We start from the raw sequence: 22,478 nt of genomic DNA, 5'->3' as shown, positions 1-22,478 counted from the left end.
AAACTCCCTCGATCTTCGTTCAATGCATCGATCTGTTCTAAATCATTTAGAAATGATTTCTAAATCCAGGTGGAACATACTTAAGGTTTTATCTGGCTCTTCTGGACTTGTTTAGATTTTCTTTAGTTTCAACTTTAACATGAGCAATTGGCCTGTTCTGTCATGGTTCCCTGGGATTGTTCTGACATTGTCACGGTATCTTTCCAGAAAGGTTGACTTCATTCTTCTGCATTTGAGTTCCATAATTGCTGTTTCTGATGTTGGAGTAGAAAGTGTTTAGTTTTGCCAAATTCCCTCAGGTGCTCTTCAGCTGTGTTTCTATCCCCACAGCCCTATGTTCCAACGACTGATCTTTCTCGTCTCCATTTGCCTGCTAAGTGTCAGAGACAATCATTGCATCTTGATTGCACACGTGATCGATTTCAGACCGTGCAACCTGGTGGTTCAAGACTGATGTTGGCAAAACTTTTCCATGTCATCTTTGAGAAGAATGACTGCTGTGTAACACTGATTCAGTTTTATGGACTGACCTTCTTTGTAGGCACATGGCGGTCTTCCTATCACTGGTGGCACTGTTCTGGATACATTGTGAAATATTCCTTTTTAAGGACGAATGGGACACCATTCCTTCTGTTTGTCATTCACAGCATAGTAGACCATTTGTCTGATTCAAAATGGCCAGTATCAGTGCATTACAGTTCACTAATGCCAATCAGGTTATCTGTGTACCCAGTCCCCGTTGTCATGGAAACCCCATCTAAAAGGAGACAGAGTCCTACATCTGTAACTTGAATGACCATGAGCAGCAATGTTGAGGGAGAACGGGGCAGGGGGGACACAGGCACCCCTTGGAGGCCTCTCAAAGGGTGGACTTGTAGCTTAGTGGGGGGAGGATGCTACAGAGAGATGGCTTAATTCACCTCCAGTGCCAATGCTTAGTACCTCCTGCTCCCCTAGCTCAGTGACACCCCACCCAGCCCGTCAGTGGGTCATAAGTGCAGAGGCTTATCTGACACTCTCACCTCCCGTCGTGTAAGCTCGCCCCTCCTGACCTGCTGCTTGCTTTCCAATGCTTAGGACTCTCCATTGGTCAGTGCAGCTGACAAGAGCCTTCTAGACTATAGAGGGCCTGGCCCATGCTCGCCTCACGCTGGGAGACAGGAAAAGGCATGGAATGATGGAAATGTGGCCCTGTTGTCAGCTGAAGAAAACCATTACAAATGCTATGCACGGAAAGATCCTGTGTTCAGAAAAAACTATGTACGCAGGACAAAAAGAGCAACGCCCATGGTCTGGCAGTGGATTCTGGCTTTTCCCTCCGTTTGGAGATCTTACACAAGGGGTGTGCTTTCCTTCTCTTGGAACGCCTCAGGAGACATTCGTGAAGGGGGAAACCCAGTCTCACAAACCCTTGCAGCTGGGATTGCAAGCCTCCTTCAGCCCGCCTCACCTGGGCTCAGCAGGGCAGTGGGCAGGGGCCTGCAAGGCTAGGTTCGGCCTGGGTGAAACACAAGACGAGCAGTAGGGCGCATGCCCTCAGGGTTTTCGGAAAGCCGACCACAAAGTGGCTGCTATGGGTTGAACTGTGTCCTCCCCAAGCACGGGCTCTCAATCTTACCCGGGTGGCTCTAAGCCACGGGAAGTGGGCTGTGTTGGCAATATGACAGCATTAAGATAATGCAGCTTTGCAGTCAGCGCCCTGCCGGCTTCGTGGGCTACATGCACACTGACTGCTAACCACAGGGTCAGGGTTGGACCCACCAGCAGCTCCATGGGAGAATGCGGAGTCTGTTTACTCCAGGCAAGGGCCAGTCCTGGAATCCCACAGACGCAGTTGTTCTACCTGGCCCTATGCAATCAGTTCCGTTTGGGAGCTTTAGGTTTGAGGTCAGTCTCTTTAAGATGTGTAGGTTTGGGTTAAGCTATGCTGCAGATCTCCAAAGATGCAGAAACAGCTGCAAAGAACCAGGGCCTTCCTCCAGAGCCAACAGGGAGAAAGCCTCCCCCGAAAGCCAATGCCCAGCACTCAGACCCCTCACCTGTGGGGACATACACTGTAGCACTCTGGTAACAGCGGGCAACTGGGGCCTGGCCGGGGGCTCTGGTGTGTCTTGGGCCCCACCTACAGCTTGGCCCCTGGCCTGGAGCTGGTTTGCTGAATAGACAATACTTGTTGGGCAATCCCTCTGCCCAGTGGTAGCCGCCCTATTTCAGGGCTAGCCAGAGGCCCACGGACACAGCTCCACCCCACCGACGGCACCAGAGCTCCTGCAGTCTATGCAGGAGGCGGTCAGTAGGCAGGGTGTGGGGTTTCCTGAAGGTGGCTCTATCACCTGACACCCTTCATGTCCGGCTCACCGCCCCCAGTGCAGACGCCACACAAGGGGCTGCAAGTCGGCTGGACCACTGACGACACTCCCCAGTCCTGGGAGTTTCCTGGCCTGGGTGGGCCAGCAGGGTGGGGTGGAGGGGTCCTAGACTGGTACTCTGCTGATAGGTTGCTGGGTGGTCTGAGCAGGTCCAGGGAACATGGCCTCTGTCCTGGTTTGCTGACAGATGCTCCTCCCCCAGCAGCTTTAGGGTGGTCAGGGTGGCTGAGTGAGGTAGACATTTAAGGACAAGCGGAACCTGTCTGCTCTGTCTGGAGGTGGGGGGATGCCTCATACCTCCACCAGCCCTGGCCCGCAGTCAGCCACCTGCCCCAGAGCCCGGGAGCCGCCTGGGCTCTGCGGTGAAGAAAAACGGGAGGGTGTCCCTTGCCCTCCACTTGGAGCTGGAACGCAGCAAACAAGAACCCAGGGAAGACAAGCCAGGTAGTTCAAAGGTTGGTATCTTTTTTGGTCTCTTTTTGCTTTTGTAAAGAAAAATAAGGTGTTTTTTTTTTTTTGTCTGAAACAAAACATAAGTAAAACCCACCCCCTCGCCAGCAGCGTCTAGCCTGCTGCCCATCTTGGGGCTGAGAAGCCCAGGGCCCAACCAAGAACCACCCAAGGAAGGTCCATGGGGAGGGGTCGGCTTTGTTAAGCAAAAATACAACTTAAAAAGCTGATGTGTCCACATGGGGCTTGAGCTCTCTCTGAGTGGAGCTGTCCCCTCCCCACACTCGGCTCAGCAGCGCTGGCGCAGGAGTGTGGGGAGACAGGGAGGGTGAATCTGGGCAATCTGCTCCCCCCTGCCCCCCCGTGTTAAAAAACAATTTAAAAAGCACCCAAAGCTTAAAAAAACACCACCTCCCTGGCAGGGAGAACTGGACGCCTGCTGCTAGCAGAATGCCTGGCCTGCACAAATGTGTACAAAAATAAAATGAACCTTTATCCCTGAATGAGGTGGCCCTTCCTCCAGCCCTGCGAAGACCTGCCCACCCGCCCGGGCAGTCCCTCCTTCCTCAGTCTTTCCAGGGTCCCAGTATGGGACTGAGGCCCTGCCTTCCTCCACTCCAGGGACAGCATGGGGCACAGGAGTAGGGGAAAGGGACAACCCTGCAGTGTCGGCCTCAGGGCCAGTGGCAGCAGCCAGGGCAGGTGGCTCGGGGTCCCAGTGGCTGGCAGGAGGCCAGGCCAACTGAGGCCTAGCCAGGGAGACGTGCGCAGGAGACCTGTGCTCTGTGCTCGTGGGGCTGCTTCCTGGGAGGGTCACCAGAGGTAACCAAATGGGGGCAGGAGAGGGCAGCAGGTACACTGGGCCTGAGGACCTACAGCCTCAATGGGGCGGAGTCCCAGGAGCTCTGAGGAGTCTCTGGCCAGGAGGGGCAGAGCTGGGGGCAGGAAGGGCAGATTGGGGGAAGGACATCTCAAGAGGCCGGACCCAGGGTGGGATCACTTGGCGAGGTGAAGGGGAGAATGGGACCAGTCCCCTCGCTGTCTTCAGCTCAGTGGGCAGAGGGGCTCCCAGAGGGCTGTCCCGAGGGACCTGACCCACAAGCTCTCTGCAGGCACAGTAGAGGTGGCCTTCCTGCTGGGCTGGAGGTGGAGAGAGGGCCCAGGCCCAGGGTGTCAGCACCAAAAACCCCCAGTGTCAGCCGTGAAGTCAGTGGGCTGAAGGGAGTGGCTAAAGGACACTCTGGCCAGCAGGTAGCTGGGTAGAAAGTCCCCTGGGTGACGAGGCCTGGCTGGCGCAGGCAGAGGCAGTGGTGGTGGTGGTGCCAGGGACGCTTCTGAGGCTTTGGTCGCCTGTCCTTCGGGCCCCACAGGGTCAGCGCAGGCTGTGGTACAGGTAGGCTGAGGTGAAGAGAGCATTGGCAGCCAAGCTTGCAGCCAGGAGGCCCCTGACCAGGGAGGGGCTGAAGTGACCTGCAAGAGCAGAGATAAGGGTCAAGGGTGCTGGCCTGCTGAGCACCCACGCCCCTCAGAGGACACAGCTCTGGGGGTTGTTCGAGCACTTTCCCAGCAAGGGACACCTTGCCCTGTGTCCTTTTCCACCCAGCCCTGCCCAAAGTCCCTTGTCGAAGCACCCCCCACCTGAGACACGATCTCTCCTGAGCCTGCACACTGGGGATGGGGGTGGGTGTGGGGCGGGGTTATAAGACTGGGACCCTCCAGGTCACACACACGACCGACCAGCAGTGCCCGCCGTTGTTGCTGGAGGGTCCAGGGCTGCAGGGCTGACCTCGTCCCCGCCATGGCCAACAGGGTCGGATCCAAGGCTGATCAGTGAGGGCCAAGAGAAGCTGGGGAGGAAGTGTTTGGGGCCTGCTGCTTGAGGGTGGCAGCTCTTGAGGGGATGAAACACAGCTTGTGGGGCAGAGGAAATGGGCTTACAATTGAACTTGATATAATTGAGTGTACACTTCAACAGCCGCCTGTGACTGGGGGCAGCTGGGATGGACAGGGCTGATCTAGACCCCCATCCTGCAGGGCCTCGGTCTAATGGGTGGTGAGCTCACTCACCGAAGGCGGCCCAGACCCACAGCTCCTTGGGCTCCACCCCCATGGGGGGATGGGTGTTGTGCACAGACCTCTCCAGGAAGCAGCGTCCTCCGAGCCTGCCCTGGTGGTGGTGTCTACCACGCAGGTGGACGACTGGGAGGAGTCGTCCTCCTTCTTGATGGGGCGGCCTCTTGCGGGCACTGCTCTGTCTGCAGAGAAGAAAAAGCTCAGCAGGCACTCACTTCCAGCACGCCCCACCTCTCACCCAGGCCCAGCCTTGGCAGGCGGGTCGGTGTGGGGAGCAGCAGGCCAGGCCCCAGCCAGGATTTGGGTCCGGGGAGGTCAGAAACCTGTGATGCCCGCACATCCCTGCAGGGCATCCCTGCCCAGTGGAGATGCTGGCCCGATGGAGGCTGCTCCGACAAACAATGTGGTTGGTGCAAAACAGAATCTGGCCATGGTGACCATTTTGGACCCACCCTGAGGACACAGGGACTTGGGGCCAGGCACAGAGATGACCAGAAGTTCTGGCCATGCCCTAGGGGTTCAAGCAAGGTCCCCCCACCCCCCAGGCTGGGAGAGTGACCTTGCACCGGATGTCAGGAGCACAGGTGGCCCTGTGAGGGAGGTCTGATCCTGCTACCTCCCGGGTCACACAGAGGAAGGACACTGGCCCTCAAAGAGGCCTCAGCAGAGTCCCTGTCCCACAGCAACCATGCACCGCTCCTGCTCCTCGGGTCCCTCCGAGCCGTACCCATGGTGTGCTTGGTGTCCCACAGGGAAGGCCTAAGGGGCACAGGGAGCGGCTCGCAGGTGAAGAGGTGTGGAGAGAGCTCGTCCGAGCTGCTGGGCGTGTTGGGGGCCTCCCCGGGGGTCGACGGGAACAGCAGCAGCTTCTGCCCCTGCAGGTTGAGCCTGGCGGGGCTGATGAGGGGTCTGCGGTGGCGCAAGGAGCTGGAGCTGGAGGCCATGGAGCCAGCCACTGAGGGCGCCGGGGAAGAGGGGCAGCTCCCAGACAGCGGAGAGAAGAAGGCTGGGTGACACAAACCATGTTAACCATCAAACAGGACATCCGTGGGTGGCCGTTCCCCCTCCCCCGTGCTATCACATGCTAACGAGGAGAGGACGGGCTGGAAGGAGGCCAGGGGACAGAGGGACATCTGTGGGAAACCAGGAGAAAAGGCCTGCACTCAGAGGGGACAGGAGACTCATGGTGCCCATTCAAGGCCCCGATCCCCCCAGCTTTGGGCCCAGGTAAGCACACTCTGACAGCGAGGGTCAGCCAACCCAAGTCCCCATGGATGGCCTGCCCCCCTGGAGGCCCCCGCTATGATGAGGTCAGATACTGACCATGTGGGCTTGGTACACAGGCAGCACGCACGCCCTAGTCCTTTCACCCCATTTTACAGAGGAAGCCGAGGCCCTGAGGCCTGAGTCACTCCCTAGGCTGGCCAGAGCCTTCCCACCCCAGTCCTGGAGTGCTCGGTCCCCCTTACCCGGAACAGGAGCCTCACCTGAGGGAGACACCTGAGAGGGTGGACGGCTACCACTGAACAGGTACCCCGAGTCTGGAGTGGGAAGAAAGCGGGGAGCAGGTCAGCCTGCACCCAATGCACCTCCCGCTGCCCCCAACCGTTCTAAATCCAGCCTTAGTCACGCACACCCTGACACCCGAGAAGGTGGGCAAAGAAACCAAACACAGGGCACATCTCAGCGACGGGAGTCGGGCTGGGAGCGGGCCCTGATGCCAGGCGCTGTGCCCCTCGTTCCCCATGAGGCCGGGCTTCCCAGCCTGCACCCAATCCAGTGCCCCTACCACCTATGAGGGCTCGCAGGACGCACAACACCCTTTTGGAATCAAGTGCACCCCAAGTACCAGGACCTATCTCCTGGGTCTCATGTTCCCCAAGCTGAGAACCAAGGAAGGGCAGATGCCCACCATGGGCAGCGGCTGCCCTCCTCCACCCCATAGTTCTGAAGGGCCGAGGGCACACAGCACATGTTGACCCCTCCCCATGCCATTGCACTGGAAGGTCAGCTGACCCAGCGGGGTCACCCAGAGTCCTCTGAGGACCTCTTCCTGCTGGTTGGCCCAAATTGCTACCCAGGCTCTCAAGGTGGGACTCAGGGCGCTTCCCATAGGTAGACGGCTCGGTCACAAACACTTGGGTGGCTCTAAGCATGTGTAATGTTAGAGCTGGTTTCCATCACTGCCTGGAGAGTCTGTCAGGAAAGGGGAGGGGAGGGGAATCTTCCGTGTGTGGGGAGCTCCTGGCAACAGGTTCTACCAACAGATGGGGACCGGGTCCCCATCACCTGGGTTCATCAGTGTCAGTGTCCTGAACTGAGTCTCTGACTCTGGGCTTCCTGAGAGGTGGGTGCCCAGGCCTCAATCACAACAGTGTGCCAACAGCCCCAGGGAGGAGGATCCCGGACCAGACCCTGGCGACATTCCCTCAGGACCCACCGAGCCAGAGCCCACAGTCCTCACAGCCCTCCCTCCCCCCACGTGGCAGAGTCCTCCCCCAGCCCCCATTTTCTGAGGGAAAACCAAGGTTCAGAGAGGTTCTCTCACTTGGCCCCAGCCAGCTGCAGTGGCCCAGTTCTGCCCACCTCAGTAGTAGAAGCTCCCCGCTCGACCTCCCCCTCATCCCGAGACCCCGTGTCCAGCAGCAGTGTCTCTTACCTGTTCGGGTCAGAGAGGGCATGGTCCCCAGCGAGAGGGCCCGGTGGAGGCGGCCTGGCAGGGAGGAGGGTGAGGCCCGTCGGGGTGAGCGGAACAGTTGCTGGCTGGCGAGGGGCAGGAAGCCGGGAGGGGCAGGGATGAGCAGGGCTGGCGAGGTGGCTCCAACTCCTGGGTAGGGGATGGCCAGGCTGGGGACAGTGGGGAAGAGGCCAGCAGGGTCTCCTGGGAAATACCTGCATGAGCCCATCAGGCCCCAGAGAAGGGAGAGGGTCAAGCCAGGCGGCCTCACACTGCTGGTTCGAACCCCTTCCCACTGTGCCGGGCGGGGGTGGTGGTGGTAGGGCCTGATTTGGGGTCCTCAGAGGCGGCGTTAGTTGAAGCAGAAAAGCAGTCCCACCACATTCACGCCATTAGGTGAGGGCAGCTGGGAAGTGCCAGCATGACCCCGCCCCCCCAACCCCCCCCCCCGCCCCCGCAGCATGCCCCTCCGACCCCGTCAGGCTCACAGCAAACGACTCCACTACAGGTCTCGGAATTAAAGTGACACTGTCGCTCTTGCCAACCTCACGCATCCCTTCCTTCACCTCGAAGCAGAAAGGGTACCAGGCTTTCCATCAAGGCTAATGGGAGTGGCCTACTCCTGGCTACTTCCTGTTCCATGCGTGCTCAGAGCCTGTGGAAACCTCAGCTCCCCGACACAACAGCCGGGTCCGGACTGCGGGGGACAAGACCATGGCAGTTCCCAAAAGCCAGACGGCCCCCTCGACGCCCTCTGCTTTCCCAGTCACACTGCCGGTTGGGGCCGCCCCCTGGGCACTCCCCTCTGTAGCCCCATGTGACCCAGAGGTGCAAGCTTTGGAACCCACCCTGAGGGAGGCGACCACAGACCCGACTACGGGACCACTAACCGAACTCGAAGCCAGACTGCCCACTACCGCTGTCCGCCAGACGGAAGGTGACAGTGTCGCTTTAACTTGAGAGTACAAAGCACACGACAGGCCGAGGGCCCCAAGCCAGAAGGCCAACCATGCTTCTGATTAAGGCAACCGATTACAGAAGAGGATGGGGTGGGGGACGGAGCAGTTAATACATTAGTCCACCATCTGGTGGGGGCCCAGCCTTACCTTGGTCCCCAGGGACCAGTGAGCCCGACATCTGCCGCCAGATAGGCAGGTAGGCCTCCTTGCAGCCCAGGGGCTGGCTATGGTCCCTGCATCTAAGAATCCTGGCCAACCGCTCGGGGCATTACTAGACCCACTGAAATGCTATACCTCTGCCTTTTCAAACCGTTCACAGGGCAGGTGTGGGGCAGCTGTTCGCTTCCTGGAGAATCATGGGGCCCGCCAAGGCACCTGGCCTTCAGAACCAAAGGTGAGACCCAGCAGCTGGAGAGCCGGGAAGTGGAAATCAAGGCAGGGGCACACTTCATGAATTCACCAGCCCCTGGCTGGGCAAACCTGCGCTCCATCCACTGACACCGCCGCCCCTTTCCTGCCCTGAAGGTGTATCTGGGGACGGGGGCCACCTTTACGTAGGAAACCACAGTCATTTTGGAAACTCCAGGCAAGGCAGTCCCACAGCCTTGGGGAGCGGCCAGATGACACTGCCAGGTCCCCACAGGGGCATCTGTGGGCTGGAGTCTGGGGACAAGTTGCTTCAGCCATTTTCAAGCCTTCGCGTCAGTGGGTAACCTCCTGCAGTGTCTGTCTCAGAGGAGCAGGGTGGACAGCAGGGCACTGGGGCCTGCGCAGGCATCATATCCAGGCCCTCACAGCAGGTGGCAGCAGGACCCTGCCCTGGGCAGTGCGCTGGCAAAGAGGTTACATGCTACCTCAAGCAGGCAGGCCTGGGGTCCAAGTGGTGGCTGGCTGGGGTGTCAGAGGGACTACTGGGGGCCAGGAAGTTGGACAGTCTCACCAGCTCTCTACCATGTTTCTTAGCCCCTGCTCACTCCCAGGCCTCCCCTACATCACTTCGGGGTCCCTTATCCACCTGGAACATGTGCTGCTGGGTCTCTGGTGTCCCTGGCTATGCTGGCCCTGCCAGGCAGAGGAACTTCCTGGTGTCCGGGCTCTCTCCCTGTGACATCACGCAGGCCCATCACTCAGCCAGGTGATCCTTGTAAAGCGCCAAGCAAGTGCTCTCAACACGACTCCACTGTAGGGGGCCTGCTCTGGACGGGCCCAGCATGGACCCCACAGGGCACCTACTCCAATCTGAGGAGCCGCGGGGCGCTCAGAGAGCACCCACGGGAGCCAAGTTCCCTTTGATGACGCCCAGCTGACACAGCCCTGTTTTCCAACCAGGTCTTGGAGAGGGATCCAGAATCCAAACTTGGGGTGGGGATGAGGGGGTGTCCGCCCTCCACTGCGAGCCCTAGTTGCGGATGGAAGGTTTGGAGCAGCCGTTCGCTGTGGCCCCCTCCCCGGGCACAGAAACGTCTAAAGAACACACAGAATAAACAGAAAAGACATGGCGCCTGGCGCCAAACCGGTAGAAAGCGGGCCGGGAGCCATTTATTGAACACACGGCATGGACACAGCGGCTGTTTACAGTGATGAGAGGGTACTAGACAATTCTCCACAACCTACTACACAGAGAAGGGGAGATCGGAGCAGTTGGGAAGGAGGGCGCCACCTTCCAGAGCCGGGAGGATGAGTCCTGGTGGTCTGTCCTGGGCCAGTGCTACTGGGAGAGCAATCCCAGGGGACTGGTGAGAGCTGGGCGGAGGCAGCCTGGGCACCAGCTGGACAGGCCCCAGCAGTGGGGGACTCCCAGGGGTGATGCTCCCTCACTTGAAGTAAACAAGCTACAATCCCTGGGGGTCAGCACGTCCTCCGCCGATGCCGATAGCATCAGAAGGGGGCAGGGGCATTCTCCAAGGGATGAAGCTAAGGGGCTAAGGGGTAGCTTCAAGTCACACACAGCCCTTCCTCTAAAGAGGCTTCTCCCCAGGCAGTCTGTCTGCCATGCTCCGCTAGAGGGCAGAAGAGACATATGCCTGGCAAGGGGCTCCCGGCCAGCATGAGAGCTGGCTCAGGTAACGATAAATACTTTAATTTAAATACACACATACACACAGATGTCCTGCTTTTCCCAGTGCCAAGCAAAGCAGCCCCTAGCGCCTCATTAGCGTCAGTTTCCTGGAGAGCAGACTCCGGGGGCTTAGAGCTGCGCCCCTTCTCTCTGATGGTCCCTCTCCTGGGGCAGGGATGTGGGCACAGGCAGGCAGCTCCTTCCCTTCATGGAGACACCCTGCCAGTGGGGCTTCTGGTCTACGTCTGGGTCCCAGACCCCACGGGACACGGCCCCTTCCGTCCACTCTGCAGTGGCTCTCCCCCACTCCCACCCTGAGGTCAGCAGGAAACTGGCCAGCAGGCAAGGTGAGGCCTTTTCAGGGGCCACAGGCAGGGTGGGAACATCGAGGTCGCGGAAGGTCTCACCCGCTGAGGGTCTCCATGCACAGATAGACGGTGAGGGGAGTGACAGCGGCTACGTGGGGCAGGGCAGCCTTTCAGGGCCCCGTGGACATAAACGACAGACAGCAGGGCGCTCAGACACCAGACCTGTGGGGGAATGCGACCCACCCACCTTGCACCCTCCTGGCATGTGGTGGCGGGGCTGACACAGCCCACCCACACTTTCTGGAAGGGAGCTGATGTTCAGAAGGATGTGTGCAGGACACACAGGGGCTGGGGGGAGAGTGCAGCCCACCTGGGGTCCCCCGAGGGCACCATGGCAGGAGGGGGTACTTGCAGCCTGCCTTTGTGTGGGCCTCCTGAGGATCCCGGAGCGTGGGATCCTCACAGGAGCTCGGGCATGGAAGCCAGTCATGTGGCACCAAAGTAAGGAAAAAGACATGGAGGCTCTGGGAGGTCACATGCTCTAGCTGGCCCGGGCAGTGCTGTGGGTCTGTACCCAGTGGGTACATGGCTGCTAGTGGTCGCCTGGGAACAAGGACAGGGGCACAAAGGTGGGATGAGTTGACAGCAGCAGGTCCAACTGAGGCAGGGAGAGGAGAGAGGAGAGGGGCGGCAGAGGTTTGATGAGGTTGCACTCCAAGGGCCTAGGAGAGGGTAAACCGAGGCTGGGAATGGGAAAGGTCTAGCTAAGACAGCCCACCTAACGAGTGGCAGGTCTGTGTCTGGAACATGCCAAGGTCAAGTACTGGGCCTTCCTCTGGGGGTAGCACCCCTGGGAAGCCTCCCAGGGACTCTGTTTCCCCCTAGGCCCCCATTCCTACGAAATTTCAAGGAGGAGTGGGGGTGGGTTTGGAGAGAGCAGTGGGTGCTGCAGTCAACTTGCTGTGGAGGTGGCGAGCAGGTGCCCTCAGCACCTCTGGGAGTGGCTGCCAAGGTCTGAAAGTGGCTAGGGACAGCAAAAAGCCCAAGGCAAGAGGAGAACCCCCACCCCTGTGCCCTGAAATCTCAGCCTGACACTCTGGATCCAGACATCCCAAGGGGTGAAGGGAGGAAACGGGGCAGTGGGTGTGGTGGTGAGCCCTGCACCCAGCCTGTCAGAAAGAACATGGAGGCCCAGCTGCTTGGGCAGAGTTGGGCTTCCTAGAGCAGAAGCAGACTAGTGGCCGCACTCAGCTGTGGCAGGGCTGGCCAGCAGCAGACAAAAGTAGGAGGATGGACTGGGCCCTGCCCTGATCCCTGCCACCCCACCTCACTGTGCCCAGGGCTTCAGAGATGGGGGAGGCAAGAGGGAAGCCAGGAGTGGGCCACACTGCTTAGCCAGTGGCCTCAGAGGCAGGAGAAGGCGGGCGGGATCGGGGTGGTTGGGGGCTGGAGCTGCCAGCAGGACGCCACAGTCAGAGACAGGTCAGAGGGGCTTGGGCCAGAGGAGTGGCCACAGTAGGAGCAGCTATAGGACCTGCAGGGAGCACCCGCTCAGGAGCAATGTGGCTCTGGGAAGGTCAGGGGGCAGGCTCAGGGAAGCGCGGGAAGGGCCAGCATGGGCTCTAGGCTGGCAGAGTGAGAGTGAGGCAGGCCAGAAAGGGGGTAGAAAGAAAGTCGGGGCAAAACTTGGGGCCTGTCTGTCCTATCTTCCCCCACCCCCGCAGTCACTGCTGCTTCTCTGACCTTCGGGGCCGGACCCTCCGTGGGCCTGTTGCCTTCCTCGTGGCCACAGCTGCCGTGAAGCCCACCAAGCAGCAGAGGGATGTGGTGCTGAACTTGAGTGTGTCCAGCCAGCTGGGTGAGGCCACTTGCAGGTATTGCTCAGCCAGGTGCAACCCCAGTAGCAGCGCCCAGAGGCAAGAGGCAAAAGCGTCGATTCTCCGGAGCCTGCAAGAGACAGCGGGCAGTGAGTCCCCACGGAGAGAAGCAGACCCTCCCTGTCTCCTTCAGCTGCAGAGCCCAGAGCCCAAGAAGAACGGGGGCCCTGGCAGTGGGCCTCCTCCCCAGCCTGTGCTGCCTGGTTAGGTGGGGTTCAGGAACTCAAGTCACCCTAAGGAAGATGACGATGGGGTCACAGTCCAAATGTCCCACTGAATGCAGCCCCCGCCCCAAGTAGGTGGCTGTCACCCCGATGTCAGAGTAGAGGAGGCCGCCTCTGAGGGCCACTGCCGTGCCCATCTTGCCCACCAGCCCTCATGAACAGGACTTCATTTTGTTCCAGCCATACCAGAGCCTGCCTGGGGCCAATACACTGATTGGACCAGCAGATGGGGCCTTCTGAGTCCTCCCTCAGCCCTATTCCCGGGCAGTAGTCTAGGGTGAAGCCGCCTAGCTGCCAGCTCCGCATGCCCCATACCCACCTGAGGCGCCCGGCCAGAAGCATGGCCAGCAGGCAGGTCAGCAGGCCGAGCAGCACGATGCCCATCTGGTGGCTCTGCCCGAAGGCCCAGGCCTCACGAAGCTTCTCTATTGCAGGCTCCGGCAGCAGGCCTAGCAGCTGCTGCCAGCCTTCGCCACCCAGGGCGGTGCCATTGTCAGGCACAGCCGAGCCATTGCCACCAGGAGGCAGGGCAGGGGGCAGGGCGGCTCCTGGGGCAAAGGGCTTGTCTGCACTGTACAGTGCGGTGGTCAGCAGGAAGGCGCAGGTCAGGAAGGCGAGGGTGCGGAGCACGATGACCTGCAGTGGGGCCTTCGCCGCCGAGGAGCAGAAACTCTGGAGGGAAGGAGGGAGACTGCTGGTCAGCTGCAGTGGCTATAGCCCTCATTGCCCACCCTGTGGGCATGGGCTCAGGGTGCCAGGGCTGGGGTGGAGCAGGGCTAGGCTAGAGGGCTACACAACTCAGAGGAAGTCACCTGATTCCTGGTGACCAAAGGTTCCGGGCCTAGACTATATGTTCTCGACTCAGATTCGAGACGTCACCTCCTGTTCTGAGGTCTTACCCATTCAGAGCCCCCATGCCCCCAAAGAAGCTGCTGAGGGCAGGGACAACCCCCGCCCCACAACCACACACACAGCCAAACCTTTCAATTCACAGTCACCTTGCTGTCCAGAGGAATGACTGAGCATTTTGTCACCCAAATTCCTACTCTGAAGACATTCTTTGAAATTGCAAAAAAAAAGAAAAGAAAAAAGCGCAGGTAAACTGGACAAAAGAGACATTTAAGAGAATAGCACCAGGTGGCCGAGAAAAGGAGGTCTACGCCAGAGAGAGCCAGCAAAACCCAGACGACGGAGCAGCCATCTCTGCTGTGCAAACAGGTGACAGCCGTGGTGGGGGGTGCAGCCATGTGGCCAGAACCCAGGGACCAACTGGTAAGAGGGCATGGCTGGCACCGGAGGAGTGGTTCCACATCTGACCTCGCATGCTGGCATATCTAATTAAAAACAGAGGCAGAAACTAGAATGCCCCAGTCATGGATTACTGTAAGAACTGAAAAGGCACTAAGAGGTTTTAGGCAGGCAGCCCTGGGCCCAGTGTCCAGCCAGCTGCCTGCTGCCCAGGAGAGTGGTCAGGACATGTCTCTCAGCCTCCCCAAGTTTGGTTTCGGTGGTGCAAACAGGGGTCACCTCAGACTCTGCAGGCAGCCTGAATCTGGGTTGAAAGATGCGACACCAGATGGGGTGGGAGGCTGAAGAAGAGTCTCCTGCACGGACGACGGCGCTGACCTGCATGCAGGACTGATCGGCCTCACGGCGCCGGAACTGGTGGCTGAGCAGCAAGGCACGCAGCTGGCGGTTCTGGTGCTTGATGTAGTGTTCCACGGCCGCCTGGCAGGGCCGGCACAGCTTGTACGTCTGCTCCAGGTGGTGCCGGTACACCTCGATCTCTTCGTCGTACCTGCTCTGCAGGAGACACCAAGGCTGCCCATTTGACGGCCAGGGACAAACTCTGCCCCCTACTCTCACGGGAGGGAGGGCCAGCAGCAGGGTGTGGGAGCCACTCCAGCAGGCGGGGATGGAAGGGGTTCCTATTTCAGGCCCCACCTCTAGACTCGAGAGTTCAGGGAAGTGGGTGGCACAGCCAAACCCCAGGGAACCCCTGCTGGGTCTTGGCCTCTGTGGAGGCTGAGGGGTCTTTGGGCTTCAGGAACAGCCTAGAAGATTCTAGCACAGCCTACGCTTCCCAACTGTCTCTCAACAGTGGCCAGGGAGGGCTATCAGCCCAACTCCTCTTGCTGAGTCCCCTGGAGCCGAAGTCGCCCTGAGGGTCAAGCCTCAAGCTCACTCTGCCCTTCCTCCAGCAGCATCCCCAACACCCTCCAGAGCTCACTTCAGCTTCTTCTCCTCCTGGACCCTTGGGGACTGTCTGAGTCTGGGGGAGGGAGGGTGGGCAGGCGGGATGAGCCAGCTACAGGCCCCTGCACACCCCAGTGAGCTCGGGAGGCGCAGGCCCCAGTGAAGCCAAGTACCTACCACCAAGGGCCCAGGGCCTGCACCTTCCTTCCTCTCTGAGGAGGCAGGAGGACACTCCACTTCCCCATAGGCAGAGGACCCAGTTGAGGGCCAAGGGTGACTCAGAGAGGAGGGTGGGACAGACTCATTTCTCAGTCTTCCTGGGGGCCCCTGCCAGGAATCTGCCCGACTAGCCAGGAACAGAAGCATAGGACCAGCAGGAGTTGTGGGCTTGGTGGTGCTCCCAGGCTCGGAACCCTGACAGCAGCCACCCCAAGACATGGGAGACGGAGAAGCACCAGCCCACGCCACCAGGGGAGGCCAGCATGGATTGCCGTGTGGCCCCTGTGGGTGCTCTGGATAGAATTGGGGCTGCCTGGGAGAGAGGAGGCACCCACCCGGCCAGGACCCAGCGGGGTCCGTATCCGCCCTGAAGTCTCACCTCCTCCCGAGGGGCGAAGGCAGCCAGCTGCTTGATCTTGGTGGTCTGGTGGTGGCTGCACCGTTTGCACAGCAGGACCTGGCTGCTCACCCATTGCTGGGGCTGCGAGGGGTCCTGGGGGCTGGGCACACTGCTCACGCCGTGGTTCAAGTGCTCCAGGTACTGGGCGGGGATTGGCTTGTTGTAGTCGCCGTTCTGTAGGGGCAGGACCTGCCGTCAGTATGGGGAAGCCCTCGGGGGAGTGGGGGTAGCCCCCAAACATCCTATTCTCCAAATAAGTTCACAGGAAGCAGCCTGCAGGCTTAACTTGGAGAAGCCCCCCAGCCCGGCCCCTCCTCCAGACCCACCCCCCAGACCTATCCCCCGGGGCTCACAGCTCTGTGGGGCTCACTGCAATCTGCTGTCGAATGCTGCAGCCAGTAAGCTCTAGCCTGGCCGGCTATCCTTCTTTAAAAGAAAGCTAATCGGCACACGGCCACATTGGCGCTGTACTGCCCATGGCTGCGTCTGTGCTATGAAGGTGCTCAACTCCCAGGGTGCTTCCTATCTGGTCCTCCAGAGAGAGTTTGCCGCCAGTGTCTAGCACAAAGCAATGAGAACGGGCCTGCACGGGACTGCAAGTCTGCCGCCGTCTAGCAGTGTGACTTGGGACAAGCCGCTTCAGCTCTGAGCCTGCTTCTCACGCTTGGACATGGAAGGAGGAGGTCCCAGCCCGGGGCTGATGCAGGCCAGACGGCGCAGCCCTACGCGCCCGTACCTCCTGGAAGCCGTTGTACTGCTCGCAGTGGGGGCAGTCCCAGCAGTTGCGGTTCCCATAGGGCACGACCGTGTCCTGGTTGCAGAACCAGCAGTTGACAATAGTGTGGGTCGGCTTCCTGTGGACGGAAGGAAGAGTGGGATTAGCCAGAGTCTCCAGCAGACCCTACTCCGCTGCCTCTGGCCACCAGGAGAGGGGCCAGGGATGGGAGCCGGGGCTGGACAGTTGGACACGCTGTGCCAGAACAAGCGGTGTGTGACTCCTACTTCCCTCTACCCCTGCGGCAAGGCCCCCACTCACCGGATCCCTGGGCTCCAGCGTGTCCACCTGTGGACCCAGGGCCACCAGCCCCCTGTGTCCTGGCACTCAGACATGGGGACAGCAGGACTGGAGCTGACTGGCCAAGCCCAGGCCTGCCGTCCCTTCCCTGTCGGTTCCCAGGGAGCTCCCCAGACTGAAAGGAGCCTGCTGTACTCACAGGAAGCCAGGGCCCTGGAGGCCAGGGGGCGGGGCCAGGGCCAGCTGCTCAGCCAGCCCTTCCAGTGAAGACCAGGGAAGAAAGGGGCCTACAGCGGCCCTTGCTGGCCACACATGTAGTAACAGGTGGAGCCTACGGGATAATCCAGGTCCAAACACTGGGGCTCTGTCTGCCCAAGGTCACAAGGAGGGGGTGGTGCCCAAAGCAACTGCCCAACCAACAGCCCTGTCCCTGGAATTCAGGAACAAGACAGGCCACAGCAGCAGCTGCTTGAACCTCGGCGTCCCGACCTCTTGCCCATGGGTCTGATGCCATAGCTGTCAGAATCCCCACCCCAACGCCATATCTGCAAAGTGGAACTGATCACAGCGGGGTGTTACCAGATCCAAGGGCACAGGCGCAGGCAGGTGCTGTGCACACAGAGCCAGTGTTGTCTGGTCCCATGCCCACTACGGAGGAAGGCCTGATCCTGCACCACTCCCCTGCCCCTTGCCCACCTGCCAAGTGGAGGCCACGAACCCCTGATCTCACGGGAGCTGAGATCTCCCGGGGTCCAGTCAAGGGCACTGCTGTTGCTGCCACGAATGGCGGCCTGTGTGCCGAGCAGAGCAGCGCCTTCGGTTAGCGAGTAGTGACCACTCAGCAGCAGGCAGCAGCCGGGCCTGTCTTCCCAGGGACCTCTGCAGAGTTTGAACCACTGTTTGACCAGCAGTCAAGGGCTTAACTGTTGGTGCCCCTCAGGACCCGTGGAGTAAGTGCCCAATAAATAAAGGTTATGGGGAGTAGGGACGGGGACACTGTGTGGAGAAAAGGAGATAAATCCAGGTCCTTGTTGGGGATAGCGGGGAGCCATGCTGTATGCAGCCTAGCCCAACAGCACAGACTGACAAGAGACTGAGTGAGAGGCAGCCCGCTGGTTTTTCTGGGCAGTCACACAAGGAGGAGGTAGCCACAATTGAGAGGTGACACCTGCTCGGCAGGACACTGGCCTCAACAGGGCCCCACTTGCTTTCTGTGTCTGGGGCCGTGAGGTCCTCAGCATACACTATTGATCTCTCTCTACCTGCCTTTCAGGTGCCTTTGTGACTGTGGGGGCATGTCCTGTGGGGCAGACACAGGTCTCAGAGCCTCTTGTCTCCTTGTGTGTCCTCAAACCTGCAGTCCTATGCCGGCAACAGTGTGATGAACCCCTCCATCCTCACCAGGGCCCCCAGCCCTTTTAACCAGATTCACACCCGCCTCAGGTCCCACTGCACCCACCCACAGGAGAAGGTAAGCAGAAGAGTGTCCGGCTGGTGGGTGGGTAGCAGATGGGTACAAAGACGACCCATGCTCGGATATGTGGCTCTGGCCCGAGGCCTGCTCCAAATCCCCCTTGAGTCATAGCCCCCCTTCTCCGACTCTCCAGCTCTATTGCCAAGGAAATGGCCCCAGTCTCAGACTGAGCCTGAACAGCAACTGGGGACGAATGCAAAGGGGGAGGGTCAGCCCACGGTCATTCCTGCCAGGGCCGGGGGCCTGGACACCTGCCCACCTGGGGTGAGCAGGGGATGGGAGTCCTCCATCAGGCACCAGCTTGGACAGAAAGCCAGAAAGGCCAGGAAGGCGATGAGCCCTTGGGGGCCTCTCTCTCTTCCCAGACACCAGGCTCAAAGCCCAGTTTCAGGCCCTTAAGCCCCACCCCTGGCAGGCCACCTCAGCAGCCCTGAGGCCACTCCCTTAGGCTGGGTCTTAGGCACCAGAGGCAGCTGCCTACAGACACCCCCATCAGCCCAAGAACAGTGTCAGAAAGGGTGAACTCAGGAAGATGCAGCCCATAATATCTAAGGCACCATCAGCACCCATGGGTGGGGGCTGTTCTCCAGTGGGCCCACCATCCCACGCCGCTAGCCAAGTTCTGCCTCTAGGAACTGGCCTGGTACCTAGAGACACAGGACAGGGCAGCTGCTCACGGGAACCAGTCTCCAGGCCCCAGGCCCATCCCCAGAACAGCCACCTCCAAGAGCCAGCCAGGCCTCCTTGTCCCCTCAGCAGCCCCAAGAAATTGACCAAGAGGCAATCTCACAGGGCAGAGGCCAGTCTCATGCTGTGCCCACACCTGCCACAGGGATCTACTCACAAAATGAAAGCACCCATGCCGGCCCAGCCAGACGGGGCTGCAGCCACCAGGCACCAACACATGACCGGGAAAACAGGACCCCCGCAAAGCAAAACACCTAAGTCCACAGCAGCCACACTGACCCAGGGTGACACCCGGTCACCTGTCTTACTGTCATGCTATAGATATGCAAAGATCAACGGTGCCCTGTCCACTTCTGACTCCACACATGGATAAGGATGTCCATTGCATGAACAGTGCAAATGCCGCTGGAGGGGGGCAAGTGGCAGCCCAACACGGAGTCGGTCCTCAGACGAGCGGGCTGCAGGCCACGGCCTGTGGGGCGTGGGCAAGCCTGCAAGGTAGAGACACACACAGGGTGTGGACAAGGGTCTGATCAGGAGAGCAGGGTGGGATGGGCCTAAGAGGCTAACTTGGAAATAAGGTGAACAAGTCTTGAGAGGGGTGTGTGTGTATTATACCTACAAGAAGAGCACTCGTCCTCCAGCCCCGAGACTGTGTTGACAGCAGGGATCCGGACTGCTTCAGTGGGGGGAGCAGGAGCCCCTGTCCCTGTAAGGTGTTTTAGCAGGAGCCTTAGAGGTTACATGCTGGGCTGCGATCCGCATGGTCGGCACTTCGAAACCAGCAGCTCCAAGGGAGAAAGACTGGACTTTCTACTCAGGTAAAGAGTTACAGCCTCGGAAACCCACAGGGGGTTGCCATGAGTCAGCACTGATTCGATGGCAAGATTATTTTGGGGTAAGTGTTTAGTGCTCAAGTGCTAGCTGCTACCACGCTCACAGCGGCTTGGGTGAGGGTTCCAGGGGGCAGGAGTGGGTGTCTGCTCTGCCGGAGGCTCTGGGAGGCTAGACACCCCCTGAGAATTGACCTCTGACAGCCCCCCACCACCTGAGAGGGTGGGGCAGATCCAGGGTGCACCAGGCAGCTTCTCCTTCCACATCTGGCCACAGAGCCATGTTTCTGCCCACTGAGCTCCTTGGACTGAACCCACAAACGCTCATCTCCCAAGTCACCTTCCCAAAACAACTCTTCTACGTGGCCCCTCAGAGGGCCACTCAAAACACACGCTGCCAAAAGCTACCTTCATTATGGTCCCTCCCTGGAGGGAGGTGGCTCGGGCTACAGGGCTAGCTAGTCTTGTATCTGGAGATATTCCCTGATTTATGACCTCTGGACAAACCTAATACCCTGTGTGGACATTCCTGGGTGTCCTGCAAGGGCCTGGCTCTTCTAGACACCCACCACCAGCAACTGGGCAATGCCACACCACGGCTCTGGTTTACCCAGTGTGCCTCCTGCACCAAGCTCCCCGATGCTTCAGAGGCTATGTAGCTAGGGAAAACATCCTGAGACCAGCTGTCCAAACCCAGTTCCACTACACAGGAGATGCTGAGAAGTGTGAGCCGACAGAGCCACCCAGCTCCCTGGCTTGTCCGCTGACACATGGGCTCTAGACCATCTCTGCAGTCAGACCTGCATCTGAGCATCCTGTACTTTGGACCTTAGCAATCTCCTAGTCAAAGGGGCCCCTTTGGACCAACTGGTACTGTAGCTTCCTCCTCCCCATTCAAACTGGGCAGGAACCAGGTGCATAGATTCTCAAAGGTCCTTGGAAGGGGGGCTCCCCCAATCCCTGGCTGTGGTCTGTCCATGCAATCCTCCGTGTGTCTGTCTCCTCCCCTGGAAGCCACCCTCTTCTTAGCCTGCAAATGTGGCTCATCCTCCAGGTCTAGCTCAAGTCCCTCCTACCCCTTCCTCCTCCAAGAAGCCTGTGACTCAACCACTTATTTCCACTTCTGCGATGAGCAGCAGTAAATGGTATGGATTAAGGACCCAGCCTTGCCAGCTGTCGGCCTGGGTTCACATCCCAGCACCGCCACGTGCCATGTGAATGACCCTGGGCAAGTCCTATCGCTCTATGGAAGATCAGAGGCCCCAATGATGCCAATGCAAACCCACCAGTTTCATTCCGGTGAGTTCTCCCTGCTGCATGGGAAGTTGGGAGAGCAGTGGATCCTCCCAGGGGCCCTGCTGAGGCAGGAGGCCTTCCAACCTGTATCCCTCATCAGAAAAGCTGATGAGAAAGAGGTTGGTCCAAACATGGAAGCCAGCGAGATCTGTGTGCTGTCTAGCCAGGGCCGGGGTGGTCAAGGAATAGCCCAGGGCCCCTAAGCAACTCAGGTAGGGTTTGGCGCAGTGGTTCTCAACCTTAATGCCTTGACCCTTTGACACAGTTCCTCATGTGTGGTGACCCCAACCATAACATTATTGTCGTTGCTACTTCATCACTGTCATTTTGATACTGTCATGAATGGGGCAACCCCTGTGAAAGGGTTGTTCGACCCCCAGGTTGAGAACCGCTGGTAGCGGCAGTGTAGCCCATTGGTTAGGGGTGGGTGGGTGCAGAATCCTAGCCACTCCAGTCCAAACGGTGGCTTTTCTGTTTAACCCTTCAGAGTCTCCTCTGGGTCGCTGGGCCTCTGTAGCAGAGGGAAGGCAGGGGTGGGGGTTATGAAATGGACTCGTCAGAGGCTTTGGAACAATGCCCTGGGCATTGGACATCGGGCATGTGTGCTTTGATAGGAGATGGCCGTTATGAGCACCCCACCGCGGGGGGTGGGGGGGGGACAGTGAGGGCGCAGGACCCAGGGGAGCGCATCTGCCTTCCACAGGCTGCTCAATTATTCTGCAGTTTGGGTGGCCTGGTTGTGTGGGGGAGTGGGTGGGGCTGCGGACCCGGCCGTGGGAGCTCTGTGGGTGTTCTCGCCCGCACCCCACATTCCTGGGGTGCCCATGCCCATTCTGCATGTCTCCTGACCGCAGGCCACACTCATCGACCGCTTCCCGAACAAAGATATAAATTCAGAGTTGGGGTTTTTTTGGGGGGGGAGGGGAGAGTGTAGGATGAGGTCTTTGGCGTCAGCCAAGAAGCCGGGGTCCCCGTGCGACGCCGCGGCCTCCGCGGGACTCGGAGAAGGGGGCGTCTCCGCGGCCCGCCGCCCAGGGGCCGCGCGCGGGGGCCGCCGGCTGAGGCCCGGGGCAGCTAGCGGGCGGCAGGCCCGGGCGAGCGGGCGGGGCGGCCGCGTGGGCCTGCGGAGGGCGGCGGCGCGGGCCCGCACTCACCTCCGTGCGATCCGGTAGAGCAGCACGCCGGCCGCGGCGCACGCCGTGACCCCCAGGCCGCCGGCCAGGCCGGCCGTGGGGCAGCCGGCCAGCAGGGCGCTCACTCCTTCCATGGCTCCCACGCGGGACGGCAGGCGGGCGTGTCGCGCGGGAGCCGCGGCAGCGCGCGCCTCCGGCGGCGTGACCTTCGCAGCGCTTTGTAGCCGGC

At 59.9% G+C, this 22,478-nt stretch overlaps 1 protein-coding gene across 2 annotated transcripts; it reads right to left on the bottom strand.

The window, feature by feature from the left end:
• Positions 1 to 2,814: 2,814 nt before the first annotated feature.
• Positions 2,815 to 22,478, bottom strand: TMEM201 (transmembrane protein 201). 2 transcript variants are annotated; one of them, XM_075550699.1, is made up of 11 exons: positions 22,271 to 22,478; positions 16,548 to 16,665; positions 15,791 to 15,985; positions 14,623 to 14,799; positions 13,316 to 13,668; positions 12,639 to 12,842; positions 7,552 to 7,784; positions 6,380 to 6,433; positions 5,620 to 5,898; positions 4,955 to 5,074; positions 2,815 to 4,289 (listed from the first exon to the last, which is right to left on the bottom strand). In XM_075550699.1, the coding sequence occupies exons 1-11, from the start codon at positions 22,381 to 22,383 to the stop codon at positions 4,192 to 4,194; spliced, it is 1,944 nt and encodes a 647-aa protein (XP_075406814.1). In that variant the 5' UTR covers positions 22,384 to 22,478; the 3' UTR covers positions 2,815 to 4,191. The 2 variants fall into 2 exon arrangements, with proteins under 2 accessions (XP_075406814.1, XP_075406818.1); XM_075550703.1 differs by lacking the exon at positions 22,271 to 22,478 and adding an exon at positions 16,848 to 17,048.

Source organism: Tenrec ecaudatus, chromosome 1 (genome assembly GCF_050624435.1).
Source record: "Tenrec ecaudatus isolate mTenEca1 chromosome 1, mTenEca1.hap1, whole genome shotgun sequence".
NCBI classification, from domain to species: domain Eukaryota; kingdom Metazoa; phylum Chordata; class Mammalia; order Afrosoricida; family Tenrecidae; genus Tenrec; species Tenrec ecaudatus.
The sequence above is the reverse complement of the archived record's forward strand: the minus strand, read 5'-3'. Positions and strand labels throughout refer to the sequence as shown.

What these genes read in the sequence shown, in the direction of transcription:
- TMEM201 (XM_075550699.1), bottom strand. Translation starts at nt 22,383, where the DNA reads ATGGAAGGAGTGAGCGCCCTGCTGGCCGGCTGCCCCACGGCCGGCCTG. An exon ending in CTCTCAGGTGTCTCCCTCAG is followed by an intron (nt 5,899 to 6,379) that starts GTGAGGCTCCTG and finishes TGTGTCACCCAG; the next exon opens with CCTTCTTCTCTCCGCTGTCT. An exon ending in GGACACCAAGCACACCATGG is followed by an intron (nt 5,075 to 5,619) that starts GTACGGCTCGGA and finishes TCTTCTCTGCAG; the next exon opens with ACAGAGCAGTGCCCGCAAGA.